We start from the raw sequence: 22,775 nt of genomic DNA, 5'->3' as shown, positions 1-22,775 counted from the left end.
TTGATGATTGATTAAATATATATTATTAATTAATTATCAATATAACGATTAATTATTGATGATTGATTATCAATATAACAATTATTGATGATTGATTATAAATAAAACCATGATTGATGATTAATTATCAATATAACGATTATAGATAATTAAATATATTATGAATTAATGAATTATCAATATAACGATTTATTGATGATTGATTAATTAATTGTAACAAATGGACGTCGTCCCTATAAATGGCTGCTTTCTCCTTTTGTGGAGCGAATGGAGGACTGGGTCGTTTTGCTTTCATTGATTAGATCAAGCTTTTACAATTTGCATTAATAAGTGTAGTAAAAGTTCAAATTGTGTTTTAGTTTCTTAGTACTTAATATGAAGTACGACCGTTTAGAAGGGAGATAAGCATCACGTGCTACTCATGACATCATATTAATCATCCTCAGGTCTTTCGTTCGTGGGTTCGGCGAATAAAAAGCGCTTATTGAAAGTTTGCAGACTAATCCCTTTGAGTTCAGTGCGTCTTACGGAGTTGAAAAGGAATCGAATTAATGAATTTGGAGGAGGAATCCAGATCTAATAAGGCGTTCATGGTTGAGGGAAGGCTGTACGAGTGGGTGAGGTCGCGAAATGGTGGGAAAGTATATCCAGAGGTATAACGGAGGAGGCTGCTTGGTGGAGATGAACGTTTTTAGGAAAGTATAGTGATGGTGGGAAAGAGAGGTCGTGGAGAAAAGGGGAGGAGATTCAGTATGGGGCGGGGCTGTAAAATAGTAGGCGGAATTAGGGGCGGAGCCTAAGGCTGGAGGGAGCGATCCAGCTCTGTCGGCGCTCATCGTTGCAGAGATTCGGCTGTCTGGAGATTACGGTTTACTTCGGAGGACGGAAGGTGGCGCAGAGGATAAGGAAGCGCAAGACGGTGAATGTGATACCGCGGAGGAAGAGAAAATCGGAAGAATAAGGAACGGGAGAAGCACTCGCATAATTTTTGGAGGGAAAGTGTCTGAGGCGAGCAGCGAGGAAATTCCGTGTGGTGGAGCCGCGGTGAGAGCGGTGCATCCGTTCATTGATTCGTCTCGGTGAGAGAAGTTCGTGTTTGTCTGCACCCGAGACAGCCGACGTCGGTGAAAGTGATTCAGTGTCTCAACTCTGACGTTTATCGAACTTCGCGTCGGCCGGACCGGACCGTGCGTGCGTCTCCTCAGCCTCACGGAGCCTTTTTGCTTCAACAAAATGCGCCGTCGCTCAGATGCACGTTAAGCTGGGTGTCCCGTCTTGCTGGCACCAGTTAGTGGACGTTAGAGATCCCACGGTATCTTTCGACGAAGAGTTTGCGAGTTATCGCCGACATTACCTTCAGTCGAACATCAGGCCTGGACAGCCTGTTCGTGAAAGGATGCGTCAGCCGACCCCACAAGAAGGTGGGAATAATTGGAGCCATTAAAGTAGTCGTTACCTGTAGGAGTGATGCTCATTACGTCATCGCATTGCTTTACTCTTGTAAGATGATTAATGAAGTGCAAACTGACAATATACAGTATCAAAACAGAGTATTCATGACATTTCTCTAACTTGGAGGTTCGAACATGGAGCCCTGGGGTCATTACATCTTGTCTTGTGTTGTTTTGGTGCAGAGTCCTTGTATTTATGAATGTGCATATTATATATATATATATATTCAAAACACACCTGGTCACAAGTGTGCCGCACTGACCGGGTCCTCAGTCGCATCATCCCGTTTCGGCCCTTCAACCTCGATACGGTCAGCATACATGTATATGTATGTATGTATGTATATACACATACATATACATATACATATATCAGGCAGGATATGTTAGAGCTGCCTCGCCTGGATTTTAATCTCTTCCCAGCTATAAACCGTCACACAGGTGTTCGCAAGCTGGACGACCTGTCTGGCAGTGCCGGCGGCATTGGTGGACGTTAAAGATCCCAAGGTGTGTTTCACGAAGAGTACGCAAGTTGTCGCTGTGAACGCGAGTCCATTTTGTGAATATCTTGGTCTCTCGCCGTTCTCCCAGTCAATCTCACAAGAAGGTGGGAACAATTGGTGCCCTGAATGAAGAAGAACATGTACAGTATGGAGTTATAGATGCAGTGTTTGGTGGCTTAGTTGTGGGTCCTACACGAGGTCGTCCTTAAATACATATTTAAAAAAAAAAAAAAAAAAAAAAACCCTAACCCTAACAACCCTAACAACAACCCTAACAACCCTAACAACCCTAACAACCCTAACAACCCTAACCCTAACCCTAACCCTAACAACCCTAACCCTAATAGTCCTTAAATACATACATCACGTGATTTTCTTTTCTCCCCTTTACATCAGAAAACTTTGGTGGTTTCCACGTGATCTAACTTCTTTTTTCAAAGCCAACGTACGATGAAGTAGAAAAAGTTAGACTGCGTCACCAATGTTGCGTTTCCCAGACGTCTCTGCATCTTGATTTAATACGGGCTCGAACACTCCTGAACATCGTCGAGAAAACTTTTGAAGCAAACAGTGCAAAATGCCGGTCAAACGAAGCCCTCCTTGGGTTGGCTTTGCTGACATCGAGCTGAGCTGCGGACGGACGGAAATTCCGTGCATGCACCAACTCGACCTCTGTGCTTTGCTTTCTCGTGCACGACCAATTGGCCAGCTCTTGCGGAAGGTAATCTCTTGAAATCTCCAGCTTTATCCATTCCGATCGTGGACTAGTTGCACGGTGTCTGTACTCTTGTTAATGGACGCACTTTTCAGTGACACACCCAAAGCGTTTTTATTTTTTGAGCCATTTGCCGGAGGTTCTACATTTTATGTCTGTGGCTGTTTTACCTATTGCGAAAATCTGTTTTTCCAAATTGTGTCGAACTTGATTTATTTTTTTCCTTCTTGGTCTAAAAATGGGTTTGTAAAAACCAAGTCGTACCTGCAAGGTGTCCAGAAAACTACTTGACTTGACAACGGCCTCTTTTCTTCCCATATTATTGTGGGGTCGGACAGAGAGGTTTTGCCACAAATCTTTCATGAACCGGATGGCCATGCCTGATGTTCAACTGCAGGTGATTTGGACAGAAGTTTGTAATCTGTTCATGGTGCCAGAGATAACTCTCCAACTCTTTGCAAAATACATTGTGGGATATTTAACGTACGCCAACTAAAACCAGCCCGATTGGACACCCAGCTTATCCTTGATCGTTGATATGGGCGACACACTTTTTTTTTTTTTTTTTGTACAAAATCGAGGCTCGTGTAAGAGCTAACATTAATGACAAAAAAAACTAAACAAAAAAAAACAAACGGGTACATAAGAGGACATAAAGGGAGTGGGAGACAAGATGGGGAGAGAGGGGGAGGCACACAAGTACAACATTTGAGAGCAGGGACATCGGGAGATCTGTGGGAGGGAGAGGGCTTGGGGGGAGGAGGCATGGGAAGGAGGGTGGGGGGTGGGAGAGGTAAAAAAAAACACATGCACAATGCTAGGACTTCCAGGAAAGAAGTCTGTTGTAGATTTGTGACAGCGGTTGTAGTTGTACACAGCTAGGACTTTGTGACGTAACGTCCTGTCTGCGGAGCACCAATTTAGTCGGGTTCAGGTATCGAAGGCATTCGAGACACCTTGAAGGTAAGTTCACTCTCATAGATTATAGCGTTGCTTTGTTTGACTATATGTAATTTTCAAAAACCTTTCGACTATTTCCTGGTTATTTATTATTTCCTTCTACGTATTGTCTATTCAACTTCACCTTTACCCCAATCTATAACAACTAATATAATACGTTTTGGTTTTGTATTTCTAGGAATAAAAACAAAAGAGCAGTTGTTTTATTTATTTATTGGAAAGCTCGTTTTTTAAATACAGAAACCGAAGCTCGTAGAAGAACCAGAAGGGATTATCTATCGATGCCTAAATAAGATTATATTATTATGAGAATACCTGGGTTTTCCTGCATAATGGAATACTTTACTTGTGCTATCTGCTTTTGCAGACTCGTCACAGGCTTCCTAAAGATTACTGTGCTTGCTTTGTAAATCAAGGGTTTGGTCTCCTGTTGCTGCTCCTAAAGTCCTCCCTTACCCAATCCCAGTAGATCACCGTCATTCATCCACTAATCCACTGCTTGCCGCAGTCTTCAAGTTGAAGCTTGTGATCACGTCTACTCCATTTCCCCCATTTGCTTCCACCTGTAGAATGCCCACTGTGTCCATGCAACAATCCTCTTTCCTCCAATGTTCTTGGTGGCTATTCACTGCAATCTCTCGCTAACTCCCCGTCCACCCAATAAGTTATTTTTCTCATGTTGGCCTTGTCATTGGAAGAAGTTTTACCTTGATACCCTCCTCAATGAGCTTTTTTATGGACATATTTCTTTAAGAATTTTGAAATCTCCTAAAGACGTGTTTGCCGCACAGTCGGTTAGTGATGGGGTTGGATAGCCGAAGATAGGAGTAGGATTAGGAATGAAACTTAACAAACTGGTTTCTGAACCGGGTGTTGCACCATCTCTCCGATTGTTCAGCAAACCTCTTTATTCTAACTCCTTTTTCTTTTCTATATACCTTTGACATTCCACTAATGAAGGTAACAGTGACTCGCTAAGGCACACGGCCACTTATTCTAATGATGTAGGTAGAATTTCAAGCTGCCTGTGCAAAGTGTGTGGCAGGGAGGGGATAAGTGGCAGGTACTGCCATGTATTAGGCACTTGATTCGAGCCGGCTTCGAACCTTGTTGAAAACCATAACATGAACCATGTACGGAGTGAGACGAACACTGAGCATGGGTGCATAAATACCTAGTGTAACCACACGTAAATAGGATTCTCTCTTAACAATTATTCGTGATGAGTCGGCAACCTTCACGTGTCCAAATCAGGCCCCAGAGCACTGCTAGATGTGCTATAAGGTGTTTCAAAGAGCTTACTTACCTTGTGCACTTGGTCTGCATTGTTTTACGGATGGGGAGGGTGCGGTTCGGGGTTGCTGGAGGTAGGACATACGGGTTATTATCTATGTCACGTTTTTGAAGGTTTTCTCACTTTGAAGCTGTTGTTAATTCCACGTACGTTTTATTTTGATTGAAACCCTTCAAGGTCAGCTCGTTTTTTTTAACGAGGCAGGTTGTTGGAGTGAGCTTAGCACAACGAAGAGACCCTGCGATTATTCTTGGCGGTTTCAGCCAACCAGGTAAAAGGCATCTGGCATTTGCTACCTTTTGTCTTTAATTGATCAAAAAGGGGTGTTTGTGCCAACCTGGGGCTTGACAAGTCCCAGCTGCACTTCCGCACTGCTTTTTGGTGCTTGGATGGGTTTGAACCGCAGCCCAGTTTTATTCCTGTTAAAATTGCACAGATTGATAAGCTTGCGAAGTTTAAAAACAGCAACTTTTGTTATCAAGAAATAAAAGTTTGTATTGCTTTGTGAGAGAGCTTCAAATAATAGGTTTTAAAAACGAAAAAGGTTATTGTCAATAAAGTCCTCTGTCGTGGTGTTCTGCATTGTTGTTACCCCACGCACGTAAGCAAAAAGCCAGGTTAACCAATCGGTTCACTTCTCTCTGTCTGTCCGTCCGTCCATCCACAAACATCAGTTTATTATCCATGAACAACTTTATTTTAATTGAATGTTATATTTTGAACATGCATCGGAAAAAAAGAAACCTGCAGTTCAGCAGTACTTTGACTCTGAATTTGTTCCGATCGTACATGTGCCTGGCAGTCAAACAAAATTTAAAATCATTCAAAACAGGAAACTTACTGTTTTTAGGGACGAATTACAGGACACAAACAGGCACAAATCACTAAAGTAATGTGTTAAATAAGGTGGTGTAATAGCCACTGTGTCAATGCCGGTAAACATCCGGAATTTATTATTTATACGACTTTTCCAATCTTTATTTTATCTAAATTGAATTATATATTTGAACACTGTAGAACACAAATCGCCTTCCTACCGCTTCCAAAAACCTCCAGTTTGGCAGTACTTGGACATGTTAAATAAGGCGGTGTATAAGACGGCTTCAACGATGCTAAACTTCTGGATTTTAATTTTTTTTTACCTTTTAAAACCATCGTTTTATTATATATCCATGAATATTGCATGGGGTAAGGTGTTGTATAAACTCTCTCGTTGTTTTTTGTTGTATAATTTACAGATTGCTTTATTCACATGCTCGAGGCACATTTGCTTTGCCATTCGCATGCGCTTGCAAAGTTTGCCATTGCCCATCTGAACACGGTGTACCAAAAACTACAATAATGGCCTTTTCACGTTGTTACATTTTAATGATTGATAATAATTAATGAACTATCTCATTTCATGCATTGTCGGATTATAAGTTTCTCTCTGCATGTTTCCACTCATATTCTGGTTCTTGTGCCGTTACCTTCCTTACTTGATATATTTTTGCTGTGACGTGTTTTAGTTTTTAATGGTCATCAACTAATTGCTGTGTGTAACGCATATGTATTATAGCTATGTTAAGCTGACCACCCATGATTAAGCACTTGTTTCCTCCTCACTGATTGGATGTTCTGAGCGTTTCCCTCCAATCGGAAGCCAATACAACTCTATTTTCCATACCTTTTAAAAATATAGCATTCAGCACACTCAGTTACCTGTACACGAGGAATGATGCCTGGTTTTGGCTTAATGGTTATGGTGACTGTCTTGAGATCCTCGGGTCTTGAGAGTTCAAGCCCCTGTCATGCCATTGAAATCACACCAGGTGGGTTGACTCACCCTGTCATCATTCCGAGGTCGGCAAAATGAGAACCATATTATTGGGTAATAAGTCATTCGAGTATCCTGTGTCGGAGTGTTAACCCGTCCAGGATTGTATTCCTTAGCCAATGAAACAGCTTCGCAGTTCCTATGCACCTCAGGGCGTGAAATAAATGGTTATTATTTATTATTATACTAAAAATGGGCTCTTATGACTTTCTGCAAAAAACAAGCTGATTTGTAATATTTCCACTCCTATGCCCTCCCATTGTTTTCTTTCCCCTCTAGCACTCATCAAGAGAGGCAGTGAAGACTGATGGAGTTACCTTATCAGAACTGATCGTTGGTTGGAGCAGAATGCCACGCTTGCGCTTCTGTCTTCTTGTCATCTTGCTCGGGTTGGTCATCCTCTCGGCAATTCCCACTCTTGGCCTTGAGTACCTCCGGACTGGTAGGTCATAGGTCATGTGGTCAATCTGCTTTGTGTGTTTATGTATTTTGTGGGGTGGGGGATGGGAGAGCAACGGTTAAGGTGGAAAGTGAAATCGTAAATAATCTTTGGGATTGAAGAAAAGCAGTTTGCATAATGCTGAAATAGTCTGAGTCTAAATATGTACGCAAGTCAATCACTTTTACATATCATGTAATGGACAAAGGTAACGTTATGTTCAACCAAAGTTTGTGGGGCATCATAATGTCCGACTTGTATGACACATACCAGATGGACGGGCTCATACTACCAGCCAAAGCACCCTTTGACTTGATGCCAGCAGGTTTTCTTTGAAAAATTAGGCCCCGAAGGTCAAATTTGTTTGCAATTTAATGAGCTGAGATCAGGATTGCGTTTCCTTTTTGAGCTGGTAAGCTATCGTTGTTTTCCTGGGCTATGGGTAGAAGTGTTTGTTCTTGAAAATTTGAATCCATCCGGCCTTTAATTATTTTGTAGTCAAAGTTCTTGTGCTGGAAGGATTTTTTGACATGGCCACCCCTTGAAATAGGTCATGGTAATAATTGATGTCTCTTTGCACAACCGGTGCGCAATGTATGTAACTGTTTGTTCTATGCTTGAGCACTGCCCTGGAGAGATTTGCAAGTCATGTGATTGGGTGTTGCATCCTGTATGTACATAAAATGGCAATGCTGCCAAACATCAATCAGGATTATCCTCAGTGCAGCGTTGCATACGTGGGGAAAGCCTGTCAGGTTCCAAGAATGAAAGATCGCTAATTTCTCTCTCATTACAAAAGATTGTCAGAGTATAACTTTTATTTTTAATGAATAGCCGGTATGGTCCGTGTGCAACCTTCAACAATGCATGTTTCTGGCATCGTAATGATCTCGCGAGAAATCTCGCGATCACGAGATCTTTCTGGGGGGTGGGGGGAGGGGAGCGGGGGGTGGGGGCGAGGGGTGGGGGGTTCACGCGAGATCTCGCGAGATCTTGCCAGGGAGGTCACGGTTTTTCGAAGCTGTTCACGCTCTCCACGCACGCTCGAATTTAAGTAATTGTTCACAATTGTATTTTTGTCGAAACTGTATTTATCTTACGTATGTGTACCTATAGTGTGTCCCTAGGAAGATTCTCGGTGTTAATCTTTCATACCTGTTTAAAATAGTCGAGTATTTCGTGCCGCATTATTTGCGGCCTAGTTATTTAAGCTTCCTACCTTGAGGCTTTGCTTTGTTTTCTCTCAGCGGTCGATTGTGGTCCATCTACTCTCATTCTCTCAGTTTTTCCCAGTCTTTTCACCCCATACTTCCTTGCTTAAAATCTCAACTAAAAAAAAAACAAACAAAGAAAAAACATTTCCTTCTTTGTTCTTTTCGTTTGTTCGTTCTTCGACCACGTGTTTCACCCCCATTTCACCCCCATTTTCACCCCATTCCCCTGATAGTTTTCACTGTTCAATTCAACAATGTTTAAACTTTCCCCTGAAGTGCTGTATTCTGTCGTATATTATAATACTTTTTTCTTCTTCTTTTTTAAGAGGTTGCTTTCGACTTGCTCACCAAATCTATTCATTCCAAAAAAAATTCCATCTCTTACGGCTCCTTTCTACTTTCCCGAAACTCACCTGCATTCCACTTCCCCTCCAGCATCCTTAAATGTATCTCTGACTCGAAGGTCACAAGAAACTCATTTTGCGATAAATGTTTGTTTACCATTAATCATACAACACCTTCTAAAATCCAAACTCACCCCTCCCCTCCAAATCTTCCCCATCACCCATCCCTTTCAAATCTCCCCCCTTGCCCCTTCCCTCCGAAATTCCCCCTCGCCCCTCCCCTCCGAAACTCCCCCCACCCCTCCCCTCCAAATCTCCCCCATCTCCCATCCCTTTCAAATCCCCCCCTTTCCCCCTTTCCCCTTCCCTCCTAAACTCTCCCCTAACCCCTCACCTCATAAACTCCCCCCTTGCCCCTCCCCTTATAATCTCCCCACCCTCATTTTTTCTCCATTTCCCCCCTCTCACCCCTCCTCCTCAAAGCGTCCTCCCCGCTTCTTCCCCGTTCCAACTCTCACCTCCACCTCCCCCAACGTTCTTCCTCGCTCTGCTCCCCCCCCCCCCTCACATAACACCTCACTATGCCTCACCCAATCACCATCAAACTTTTTGTCTGCCCCATCCTTCCCTTTCTCCTAGCTATTCTGAAATCTCTGACACACTTTCAACAGCTCTCCCTATGTCTTCCTCCTCTTCCACATTTTACCTAACCCTCACCCCCCTCCCCCCTGTTCTCTATCTGATGCTCCCCCTTCCTCTTCATTAATGGCATGGACCTAAAACATCCGGGGCCTTCACTCAAACTTGACTGATCTCTCCATTCAGGTTGCTTCTGACAAACCAGACTTGATCAGCTTAGCAGAAACTTTCCTCCTTCAGGATGTCTCTGATTCCTTAATATCTCTCCCGGGTTACTCCCTCCTCCGGTATGATAGACCTGAGCCTCGTCCTCGAGGTGGGGTTGCTATATTTATCAAAAACTCTCTTCCTCACTCGCCCTGCACTGCCCTCTCTCCACCTCACCCCCAGGAGTACCTCTGGCTATGGCTGCCCCTTCGCTCCCACCTTTTGTTCATATGTGTGTTGTAGCGTCCACCAAACAGTGATGACTCCATCTACATCTCGCTGTCTGATAATATGGACCAACTTCTATCTACTCATCCCAACTCTCTCTTCCTCATATGTGGTGATTTCAATTGTCACCACGCCAGTTGGCTGGGTGTGGGTACCTCTCTCACCAGCCATGGCTCCTCAGCAAAGGACTTCTGCGACTCACTGGGACTGACACAATCTGTCAATTTCCCGACCCGGATCTCAGTCAACGGAGCATCTTGTCTTCTAGACTTGGTTATGACTAACATCCCTGCAAATGTCTGCTGCTCTTCTTCTGCTCCAATCGGCTCATCTGATCATGTGCTTGTTAAAGTGGACATCTCTCTGACCATTCTCAGAGAACCTCCTCAGCGTCGACGAGTCTGGAATTTCACTCAGGCCAACTGGCACGGTCTTCAAGCAGCCATCAATCATATGGACTGGTCTCCCATCTCTACCGCCTCTGACATCAACTCATCCTGGGAATTCTTCCAAAGTAAATTGCTCTCTCTCATGCACAGATTTATTCCATCTCGTCTTCAGTTGTCATACCGTTCCTCCCGCCCATGGTTCACGGAATCTTGTGGTGAGGCAGTTGCCCAGAAACAACTTGTCTTCGCCTCCTGGAAAGCAAATCCAACGGAAGGAAATCTCATTTCCTTTCACAAAGCCCGAAACAAGTGTGTGTCCACCCTCAGGAGAGGCAGGAAACAATATCTCTCCTCTCTCAAGACTGAACTCTCAAACCTGTCTCCCTCTTCCAAATCCTGGTGGCATCTGGTCAAATCTGTTTCTGGTGTTTGTTCCCCCTCCATCCCCTCCCTCACCTCAAAAGGCTACACAGCTGACTCTGCTCGTGAAAAAGCTGAATGCCTCAACTCTGTGTTTGCCTCTAAATCTTGAGTCCCAAACCCATCCCTCTCCGTACCCAGTTGTACCCAGCTGCTCCTGGATTCTGTGTCCTTTTCTCCTGACAAGGTGGAGAAGTTTCTATCAACCCTCGACTCTGATTCTGCAACTGGACCTGACGGCATCAGCCCACCGGTCCTAAAATCCTGCTCTGCCACTCTTTCACTCCCTCTATCTGTTCTCTTCACCCTCTCTTTTGCACAAGGTCATCTGCCATCAGTTTGGAAATCAGCCAACATCACCACTTTACACAAAAAGGTGCAAAAACAGATCCTTGCAAGTACAGACCAATCAGCCTTCTCACAATTATCAGCAAAGTCATGGAATCCATCATTGCTTCGGATATCAAATCTTTCCTCTTCTCCAATGGCTTGATCTCTGACCATCAATTTGGTTTCAGATCAGGTCACTCCACTCTGGACATGCTGCTTCTGCTGTCTAAACAATGGATGGAGGTCCTCAATGCCAAACAGAAAATTAGAGCTGTCTCCCTTGACATATCACGTGCCTTCGATACGGTCTGGCACCCCCCTCTGCTCACCAAACTCTTCTCCTATGGTATCCATGGAAATCTCCATGCATGGCTTGTGGACTTCCTCTCTAGTCGTAGTCAACGTGTGGCCCTGAATGGGTTTCTCTCATCTCCCCTTCCTGTTCAGGCTGGAGTTCCCCAAGGCAGTGTTCTGGGCCCTGTGCTTTTTCTGGTCTTCATCAATGATCTCTCTGACTCTCTTGAAAATCCTCTCTACCTCTTTGCTGATTAATCCACTCTCTGCTGCTCCATTCCTCATCCCTCACATCAGCAGTCTGCAGCCTCCTCACCCTCTCTGCAGACCTGGACAAAATCACAGACTCGTCAAACAAGTGGAACATGTCTTTCAATCCTGACAAATCTCACTCTTACTATGTCTCTCTGAAAAGAACAACTGGACAACCCTCCCATCAACTTTCCAACAATCCTCTCCAAGAAGTTCTGTCACTCAAGCGTTTGGGTCTCACTATCTGCCATGATCTTTCCTGGGAAAACCACATTTCCATGCTGGCATCCAAAGCCAGTCGCCGACTGGGCATCATCCGTTGTGCAAAGTCCTTCCTTGGCACATCTGAGCTCCTCACCACATACAAGGCTTTCATCCGCAGCTCAATGGAATACTGCTCTCCCCTCTGGGCTGGTGCTCCTGCCTCACACCGAGCTTGGCTTCACGCTGTTGAAACAAAAGCTTTCACAATCATTGGAATCTCCCCCGATGAAGTGAACTCCAAGGGCCTTTCACTGACTCACCGTAAGTAGGTTGGTGGTCTTGCTGTCTTCTACCGACTCCTATCCGGCCTAGCTCCCCCAGCTCTATCTATGCTCTGTCCCCCAAATATTCCTGCAGTACGCACAAGATCTGCCAGCAACCCTCTTCCCGTGAAACTGCCAAAATAAAGACTCTCTGCTCACCTTCACGCTTTCATTCCTCTTTTCTCCCGCCTCTGCAACAAACTCCCTCACTCTCTTCAATCCCACTCCTCCCGCCAGGTCTTTAAAACAGCTGTTCACCACCATCTCTTATCTTGCCCCATCCAAAACCTTGATCTTTTCTACCCCCGCTAATTTCACCCCAGATCAATTTTTTTGAAATACCAACTTATTTCCTGGAAGTTCTTGCAGTGTCCTTGTGTTTTCTACTTCTCCCCCCACCCCCTCCTTCCCACGCCTCCTCCCCCCAAGCCTTCTCCCTCTCATAGATCTCCCGAAGTCCCTGCTCTCAAATGTTGTGCTTGTGCTTCCCCTTGTTTACCATCCCATCTTGTTTACCGCTACCTTTATTATATGTTTTGTGTTTCTGTTTGATTTTTTGTGTGATAAATGTTAGCTCTTTCACGAGCCTCGATCCTGTATACAAAAATATATATATATATATTTTAAACTTCCCCACAATGTGCTCTGCAATGTGAAGCATGAACCACATTCATGGTACAGATAATGATGAACCATAACTGCAGACAGAGATTGATGAATGGGTTTTCTTTCTGCATCCAGAAAATTCATTTCTTCAATTATTTCTATCAAAGTGTTTGTTGGTCATTATTGCAAAGATCTGTTATAAGGCAAGTGTAGTCAAGCAATGTAACAGCTGATTTATTAGTTTCTTGTCTATCATTGGCTTTGGATACTGGAATTCGATGAATATGCTGAAGGAACCTTTTCTTACCCATTGACAAATTAATCAATACCTTTAAGTTGAGTGTACAAATCAAACCAGTTGACACATTTGATTTGTTTCATTCACCGTGAACTGTCAGTCATGTCCATGCTTGCTGAGCACTCTTTCATTGGCATCGATTATCCTCTCGCTCTCAGCTGGTTTGAGTTGTCAGTACATGAAAGTAGCTTGTTAGAATTCCTGAATACCTTTGTTCACTGAACTCGATTTTCCTCGTCTGTAAAAATAAGGTTTTGTCCCTCTCTCTCATGATTTCTTTCTTGAAAAATGACGTGTTTTTGAACGATTATTTATTATGTGTTTTTTTCTTTCTTTCTTTCTTCCCGACGGCTCTCATCTAGTTTCATCCAGTTCAGTCAAGTCGTGGTCGACTTCTGTTGACATTCATGATCAGATTTCTCCAAACATCCCTATCGTGCACTGTTTAAAGAAGTTCTGGCAGAGACAGCTTGCTTTCAGCCAAGCAGTCTCTATTCTTTCTTAAATTACACTTGTACTCATCTCCTTCATCTACAAACTCTAGACAGGTTTTTTTCACTTATTGGTCAGAATGAAGTTCAAAACTCTGGCATTGGTAGGTTTTGGTTTCTAAAGAAATTTTCCAGTACTGGATATCACGAAACACTAAGAAAGTGACACCAAATACGAATGGAAAGTCTCTCAAAGGTTCAGAATGACAAGAAGTCTCGCATGTCTCACCCTGAATGTCAGCGCACCAAATTCGATGCATCTTTGATAAGGTTTGGCACAGAACGGGGTCATGTTGCACTGCTGCATGCCTCGGAGAATATGGTCTTCTTTGTGACAGCTAATCTGGCAGTCTCTGTGGTGTTCTTCAACACAGCCATCGATGTTGCCAAGACTGCGATTTGAAGCCAAGGAGTATGCAGAACCCGATACTTTAAATTGATGCCAATAATTGACATACATTTTGGCATTATTTTCTATCGTCGAAGCACCTGCTTTACAATTCTTGCCGCATGGTTACTGTTTTTATTTCGGGAGTTTTTTCCTTGCCTGGATTAGTAATTGCACTGCATTCTCGTCCATATTTCTTGGATGGGGTTGTTGCTGATGATTGTATACCACCCTCATGCCTTCATTTGACTTGTCTCATCAAATGCACCTGTTCGCAAATACAAAACCTCCTAAAGCATCTGGAATGGTTAAGGGTAGGTCGATGTCAGTGCATTGATTTATGTAACATCTCAACATTTTCAGGTGAAAAAATTCCCTCGTTTGTTCCGTGATTACAGATCACAATATGTTCTGTGATCACAGATCACAATATGTTCTGTGATTGATCACAGATCACTATGTTCTGTGATTGATCACAGATCACTATGTTCTGTGATTGATCACAGATCACTATGTTCTGTGATTGATCACAGATCACGATGTTCTGTGGTCACAGATCTCAGTATGTTCTGTGGTCACAGATCTCAGTATGTTCTGTGGTCACAGATCTCAGTATGTTCTGTGGTCACATATCTCTGTATGTTCTGTGATCACAGATCACAATATGTTCTGTGATTGATCACAGATCACTATGTTCTGTGGTCACATATCACAGTATATTCTGTGATCACAGATCATAGCATGTTCTGAAATAGATTTCTTTATTGTAGAACACAGTATATATTGTATTGATTCATGAATGTGAGGCCAAACATCTGTAATCCATTATTTATTTGTTTATTTATTTCATATCGGGTACCTTTTTGGGCCTGATGAAATTCTGTGTTCATGTCTATGATCTTATCCCTGGCACAGTTTTCTGGTGGTGTTATTGGTTTGCGCTGCTCATTGGGCTTGAGTTTTTAGCTCACCTGGAACATAGTTTTGGCAAGCTTATGGAATGGTGCATTATTTGTCAGTCCGTAAATACTAGCAACTTCTTCTCTGAAACTGCTGATGGGATTGTGACCAAACTTGGCACAAGTGATATTTGGTACGTTGCAACTCAAATTTTTTCACAGCATTAAAAAAAATCAGGGTATAAGTGGGTCTACCGGGAAACCACTACCCAAATGCATTTATCAATTGGGAGTCAGGGGTGGAGGAGTTTGATCCGCCCAAAGTAGGTATTTTCTCTTTTCTCCAAAACTACAAACACGATGTCAATGAAACTTGACCACAACCTTCATCACCTGTGATGTACCAAAGTTTGTTCACGCCATTAGAAAAATCATCATCTATTGGGGTCTACAGGCTTGGAGGAAGGTGGGAGGGTTGCCCCCCAAAATAGGTATTTTTTGTTTGTTTCTTTAAAGTTTTATGATTATGTTAGCATGATTCTACATGCTGCTCTGTCTCCTAGCGACCATTGAAATTGTTTTAAAATTCCGTGATACTGTTGAAAATACCTTTAGTCGGTGTCGTATACTGCTTTATTTTACCAGGGGTATTGCCCCTATTTTATGTTTTGGGATTCAAAAGTGGATAAAGATAGTTTTATTAAAATGTGAGCAGTAATTGCAAAGAGACTATCACTATTACATACCCTCACCCAGTTATTGCATTGTTTTGTGTCCAGACTCGTTAAAAATCAGACTGAGAGCACTTGCTGACCGATTGCTTGCTGCTTGTGCGACAGATATTTAGAGTCCAAGTCCGAATGGCTTCTTTAAACTCTATTTTAGAAACTCAGCCTTGAAGTCAAGCATGCCATCAACAATCTTGTTTGAACGAATTTTTTTCAACACCGCAGAATTCCTGAGCACTGTGTTTATTGTCGTGATTCATTATTTTATTAATGTCAAAGGATAACTTTTGTGACACAATGAGTGCACTGAACTCCCAAGTCTAAATGTTTGCAGAAATTCAAGGTCTTTGGTGGACAAAGGTGGTCACGACATATGTGTAACTTTTAATTTGGTGACAATGCTGATACACTTATCATATTTATTTTTCTTAAACACCCACAATTGAGCTGTAGACATACATAGGCAGAACATCCGGATAAATTCCTTTTCATAAGGACCGTGTGCTTGGAACTGCTGTATCCCTGTATGGGTAGCATTGGAATGGCAACTTGCGGCGAAGTAGATCCTCCTGGGGGTTTTCAAAGCCTGAAATTAGATGTGTCAGTGAAGCAAAGCCAATCAACTTGGCTATTCTGTTGAAAATATAAAAGTAAAAAATGGTATAAGATAATCATGTTGTTGGGCCCGTGGTTCTTCAGTGCATTGCATACAACTACTGTTGGTTTTGATCTCGAGGGAAAGCTGCCGCATTCCAGGTTGATTACCTCTTGCCTGTCTGCTCAGAACAAAGCTTGGTAACGTTTTCATTTTTTTTGTCTTTCCTCCCTCGCTCTGTTTTGGCCAAAGTTGCCATTGCTGAAGTGCGCCCCCTTCATTTTGTCGGCACTCATTGTGGCTTTATCTTGTTGATTTATTTCTTTACAAAATCACACCTGTTACAACAAAACAAACTCTATGCTTTATGATCTCAGTGTTGTACCTTGCTGACTCAAGTTTTTTTTTATTACTATTGGTTTCATTCCTATTTTATGCTCATCTGAGGTCGTGCAGGGTTTTAACGGGCAGGGCTTTCTTGTCAACGATATGAGTCTGCGGTTTGGCAGTGTTGCTTTTCTCCTGCTGTTTAAGTTCCCAAAGAGCTGTCTGTTTGCAAGAGCAATTTTTATCACATACTGCTTGTTGTATTTAATCGACGTTATTCCCTTACCCACTCTGGGGGCATCGGTGCTGACAACTGGTCATGAACATTTATGTAGCTGAAAATTTACTCGTGGACAGGGGGCCAACTTTTGAGTTAATGCAGAATGTCTCAACTAGTATTTTTTCCTCCATATTTCATGTACCTAATACATCCATTACGTCCCCACCCTAGCTTGTCATACCCACTGTCTTTTGGTTTCTGTATCTTTCTCACTCAAGAAGGGAGAAAACGTTCTGTCCGGGCTTCACCCTGCTTCGGTGATGGGCCCAGGTGGCATTAGTGCCCACGCTCTCAAATCCTGCTCCTCTGCTCTTGCTTCTCTGTCTGTGCTATTCAGTCTGTTCCTCTCCTTTGGCTGCCTCCCATCTGCCAAGAAGTCAGCAGCACACATCACAGAAAGATGCAATAAATGCCATCAAATATAGGCCAGTAAGCTTCATTTCCAATTATATGAGAAGTTATGGAGTCCATCATCGCTGATGGTGGCTTTCTTCTTTTAAAATACCTTGTTATCTGTCCATCAGTTTGGATTCCATCCTGGCATAGGCGTAGTTTGACTTCTCTATTGGGGGGGGGGGGGGGGGGAGGGCTTAATATTAATAATGGGTAGCGAGGTCTGACTCCCAAAATTACTGGTTGTTAGTGTAGTTACAGTGTACGTGAAAACACAAATACAGTTTACGTTCATTATTGTTACTCACATTTAAATACGGGAGTTTTAATCTTAATTGTAAACTACTGAAAGAAAAAAAATGTGGGGGCATTGCCTCCCCTGCTCCCCCCAAACTCCGCCAGTGCATCCTGGTCACTCAACCTTGAAACTGCTGCTGCTGCTATCTCAATAATGTCAAGTGGCCCTAAATCTTAACAAGAAGTCAAGCCCGTCTCCCTGGACATACAGTAAATCGGGCATTTGACACAGTCTGACATCGTGCTCTGCTTGACATGGATGCTGCCTGAAGCAAACAAAACTGCCTTCACACTCGGCTTTCTTTCTTCCTCCATCCGTGCAGTCAACAAGTTCATTTCATAGCCCAACGATAAACTGTCAACCTGGTGCTTGAGACGACGCATTTCCACATGGAGTCGGGAGTGCCCCAAGGCAATGTGTTTGACTCAATCCTGTTTCTCAATTACATAAACTAGTGAGATACCCGTGCATAGTACGGGTGGGAGGCCAGAAGCAAACAGGCAATGCAGATACGGTGAATGCTAAAGCATGAAACCAATAAATTCCACATTCCTGTAGCACCTTCAGTCGCATATCAGACATGGACAGCAAGTTCGTGAAGAACTTCCATGAAAAACGTACCCGTTCGCAAACAAACGGGTATGTTCACGTATAGAACATCGATCGTGGGTCTGTGGCGAATCTGCATATGGCGATCCACGAAGTCTGCACATGCAGTCTGAATCTGCATATGGCGAAGGCTCCTGCCTCACACGTAGCTCGTCTTCACGCTGTTGAAACCAAAGCGTTCAGAATCATTGGAATCTCCCGCGATGACGCTATCTCCGAGGGCCTTTCACTTAATCACCGCAGGCAGGTTGGTGGTCTTTCCCTCTACTACCGACTCCTCTCCGGCCTTGCTCCCCCAGCTCTCTCTCTCTGGGCTCTGTCCCCCAAATATTCCTGCAGGTCGCACAAGATCTGCCTGCAACCCTCTCGTGGTTAAACTGCCAAAATCAAGACTCTCTGCACACCTTCACTCCTTCATTCCTCTTTTCTCCCGCCTCTGGAACAAACTCCCTCACTCTCTTCAATCCCACTCCTCCCTCCAGGTCTTTAAAACGGCTGTTCACCACCATCTCTTATCTTCCCCAATCCAAAACCTTGATCTTTTCTACCCCTGCTAATTTCACCCCAAATCCACTTTTTTGAGGTGACTTTTGACTTCTTTCCTGGAAGTCCTTGGTGTCCTTGCGTTTTATACCTATCCTGCCTCCCCCCAGGCCCTCTCCCTCCAAAAACATCTCCCGATGTCCCTGTTCTCAAATGTTGTGTTTGTGTGCTTCCTCCCCTTCTCTCCCCATCTTGTCGACCGCTCCCCTTTTTATATACTTTGTTTGCTTGTTTGTTTGATAAATGTTAGCTCTTTCACGAGCCTCGACAATGTACACAAAAAAAAAATTCACATGAACTCGATATCTCTTTTTTCATTCCAAACAACATACCTCCAATCACAAATTAATCACAAAATAAACTTTTAACAACATTGTTAATGTTTCCTTCATTGTAAAAACTAACAGGTCAACAGTTAAAAAGATTTTGAGCCGATAGGTGTTACGGCCTCGGCAAGATCGATGGAGACAGCGATTTGTTGGCTTATACACCACCCAATTAGCTATGTGGAATTCTCTCATTTAGAGATTAAACCCACGTCGTTTGAACTTTGGAGGAGGTCATTATTTACTTTTAATGATGTTTATATGCGAATCAAAAGGAAGATACTTGGGTTTGGGTCGTCCTTTCCGCATATCTCGTGGGATTGTGAGTTGGAGAGACGGCCGTGATGGCGGGGAGGGGTTTGGCATTCTCTCAAGCAGGGATTCAACCCATGTCCTTATAAAAGGTCTTTGTCCGAACAATTAGTGGTCCGAGGTCACCGAGTCCGATCGGTGCAGCTGTGCAGCGATCGGTGCAGCCGTTTGTGCGGCACCCGGAAAAATAACGTTATGCTGGAGTCTAAACCTGAAAATCCTGGAGGCCAAAGCTGAAATTGGAAAAACAAAATAGCCTATTTTACTCCAGGAGATCCCAGGATTACCCACCCAAAATATCGTTGCGATCGGTTCAGCCGTTTTTGCGGTACCTTGGATATTTATTACATGTGCCACCAAAGGTGGACGGAGGTTATGTATTCACCCCTGTTTGTCTGTTTGTTTGTGAGCAGGATATCACAAAAAGTTGTGGATGAGTTATGACAAAATTTGGTGCATGAGTTGTTTCGGTGACAAGAACAAGCCAATTCGATTTTGGTTCAGGTTTGGATCCAGCGCCGGCCTATCAGTGGGATACAAAACATAAACTGTTCAGCCTGGCAAAGGTATCTGCTTTACTGAGTGCCGTTCTATTTTACATCTGGGGTACTGTGCGGAGCATAAATATGAATTTGCATTTTCTTCATGATCTGATTAGAAATTTTAAAGTATAGCCAGAAATATGAGCTCAAACACGTGTGTGTGTGTGTGTGTGTGTGTGTGTGTGTGTGTGTGTGTGTGTGTGTGTGTGTGTGTGAAGAATCAGCTCTTCGTTTGCAAAAGAAGTCCACAATAGCCTGGAATGGCGCAGCTTTATTAAAAACCAACTTATACAGATCCGGAGGAGGCCAAGACATCTATAGCAAGAGCCAGTCTCATGCCACGTCAAGCCTTCCTGAAAACGCATTGATTCTCATTCACTTATATACGAATACGATTATCAGAAAATCTCCGAGAGAACGAAGCGACTGGCGAGAGTCCCTCCCACCGTTATCATTCGGGGGAGTCAGCCCTTCCTTATCATTTGGACCAATTGTTTCTCTGAGCTCCGAGAAAACAGAAATATAACTCACAAAGAGGAGAGTGTATGCTTAGCCAAACAAACCCATATATTTTATGGGTTTGTGTACATGAGTAATCCAAAGCATGTTTATACAGAGTCATGCGTTGCTGAGATTAAAACAAAATATATATGGTTAACGATCATGTCATTCTACTAGCATTACGCAAAAACAAGCGCATGTGGGCGTGGTTTTATGACCAGCCTCGAAAAAAGCACACGTATACAATTTGTTCAGCATGACCTCATTTTAAGCCTTTCCTCATCCAAAACTAAAACGAAGCAAAAACCCTTTATTTACTTTATGAAAATAGCATTTTTAGACAACATTTAAATCATAACACATTAGCACCCAACGTCTATAACTGAACTTTAGGCAATAACAAATCTACTACTTGACATTCCTTCCTCTTGTCTCGTCGAGACAAAGTATCTTAAGAGACAACGTGCCACATCGGGCTTTATTGAAAAATAATTGTGTAATGCGGGTATTGAAAAAATAATTGTGTAATGCGGGTATCTCCCAAGGGCATATCGTGCGCCCAAAGCGCCTCGCCCGTGCATTTGGCGAACGTGTCGTGTGGTGCGTGCTCGGAGCCTGAGGGCTCAGAACATGAAAGTCCATTAACGTTTCGGATCCACAACGAAGAGGTCTGGTCCAGATGAGGTTCTGCTCCGCCAGAGGGCCCATCACCTCCCCTGCGGAACTTGCTCCCCCCACCCTTTGCAGACCCAGTCCTTGCAGATCTTCGAAGTTAATCAACGATCATGCCCATGAGGTCCCTCACGTGCTGCTGTTCTGGGGAATACATAATATTGTCAGTATCTTGTGTCTCAATTTCCTGGTCAGGGTACAGAGCGTAAAAATCCGATTCACTTGAAGCATTTGAACTTAAAACATTTGGAGAAAAGAGAGGGACTTCCTTTATGTCAAAGTCTCCCTTGGGCGCCTGGTCGGCTTGCGGGTCTAGGATATCCACGTCGGGTCCCTCGACCGCCAGACCCAGTGTCGCAATCAGATCCATAGTTGGGTCAGAAGGGGGCGTGCAGCTGTCAGCTTGTAATACATAAGCAGCGTTAGCCAGTACACGCAAGGGGTTTATAGCACAAGTATCACAGTCATCACATACACCGTTACAGGCAGCAGCCAGTTCCCACATGGGATCCACACAAGTATCACAGTCGTCACAAAATTCAATGCAATTTTCTGGAGCGCCGGTCACGTCTGCCTTGTTGAAGGACCCGTTCAGGTCGACGGCCTCTGTGGTCAGAACCATAGTCGTTGTCGGCGGCTTTTTCACTTTCCATCCTGTAAAATACTTTCTCATACAGAGGAGGACTAGAGATTTCATTAGTGCCCCCCAAATTACTACCCCGATTATCACAGCCAGTGCGGTCAATAACCACTTCACTATGGTGCCCGTCCATCCCTGGAACCAGTCAGTGAGCCAGCTAAATGTATAAGAATTTTCGCGCGCGATCCGATCGATTGTCAGGGCGTGGCTAGTTTCCCTTAGTCTCACTATTGCGGCTGACACTCCTTCAGATGGATCGGGTATGTAAGTGCAACATTTTCCCTCTATAATTCCGCATACCCCTCCTTTCTCTGCCAAGAGCATGTCCAAAGCCACCCGATTCTGCATCACCATTGTACGCATGTGAATCACCGTATCCAATAGTATGTCATGAGCCGTAGCGGTGTCGTTTGCCACCTTTTCTAGGGCCAAAGCCAATTTATCTATCCGGAAACTATCCATGACTGTGCCCGCTCCTGGGAAGAAGAAACCAAACACCTTTTCCCATAGACTCCCGTGTAGTTTAGTGGTTCCATCTTCGTTCATGACTGACCTCTTATAACGCCTGTCCAAGGACTTTGGGTCTAGCTCATCCAGTATCTCAACGTCAGGAAGGACTGAACCCAGATAACATGTGCCCCCCCAATTATTTGGTAAATAGGGGTAAGCCTTGTCGCCGCATATAAACATTGTCCCATGGGGTGGGACCAGGTGGGTGGATAAGCACTGGAGTCCCTTTACCACCCCATTAATCCTACTAACCCCCCTAGAGAATGTTATAGCCGTTATGTTGTGGTTGTGTTTATCTTGCAGTACGATTCGTAATGTAATCCCCGAGCTCCCTTGTCCCAGCTTCCCGGGGAGAGTGTAGGCGCATTCTGATTCTCCCATACGCAAGTGGCCGGAACCCTGGAGGCAGACCCTCCCTTTCTGTGGTTTGACCCAGACGGGGGCAGGCCTCTCGGCCACATGGGCAATCATTGACGGGCGATAATTAAATTGTCGATTGCAACTCTTGCCGTTGTCAACCCCTTCTCTTTCCAGCGTGGTGACTAAACATGGGGAATCGATAGGTTGTGAGCAGAGGTCATTGAGGGACAGAGGTAGCACTATCATGTGTATTCCTGTGGTGCCTGCTTGGGGAAAGCGCATGCACGACCAGCAGTGTGTCCTATTTTGAATTGTTGCCACCTCCCTGGCCACTTTCCAATATGTGTTTTCCCCCTTCTTTGGGGCCTTATTCTGGGGGTGTGGCGTGAGTATGTATTCGATGCATGGTGTGTATTTAGTTTCGCCCCTGGCCGC

The 22,775-nt window shown here is 43.9% G+C and overlaps 1 protein-coding gene across 11 annotated transcripts in view; it reads left to right on the top strand.

The window, feature by feature from the left end:
* Window positions 1–797: 797 nt before the first annotated feature.
* LOC137420932 (fibroblast growth factor receptor 2) overlaps window positions 798–22,775 on the top strand; it is a 129,325-nt gene continuing 107,347 nt past the window's right edge. For 6 of the 11 annotated variants that reach the window (XM_068106455.2, XM_068106456.2, XM_068106454.2 and 3 more), the window contains exons 1-2: window positions 2,530–2,675; window positions 7,019–7,181. In XM_068106455.2, coding sequence (XP_067962556.2) covers window positions 2,532–2,675; window positions 7,019–7,181 — 307 coding nt within the window. In that variant the 5' untranslated portion in view covers window positions 2,530–2,531. The other 5 variants (XM_078772169.1, XM_078772168.1, XM_068106457.2 and 2 more) reach the window with 3 other exon arrangements.

The sequence above is a fragment of the Myxine glutinosa genome, chromosome 2 (assembly GCF_964187855.1).
Source record: "Myxine glutinosa chromosome 2, kmMyxGlut1.1, whole genome shotgun sequence".
In the NCBI taxonomy this organism is placed as follows: Eukaryota; Metazoa; Chordata; class Myxini; order Myxiniformes; family Myxinidae; genus Myxine; species Myxine glutinosa.
This window is presented reverse-complemented; position numbering and strand designations above follow the sequence as displayed.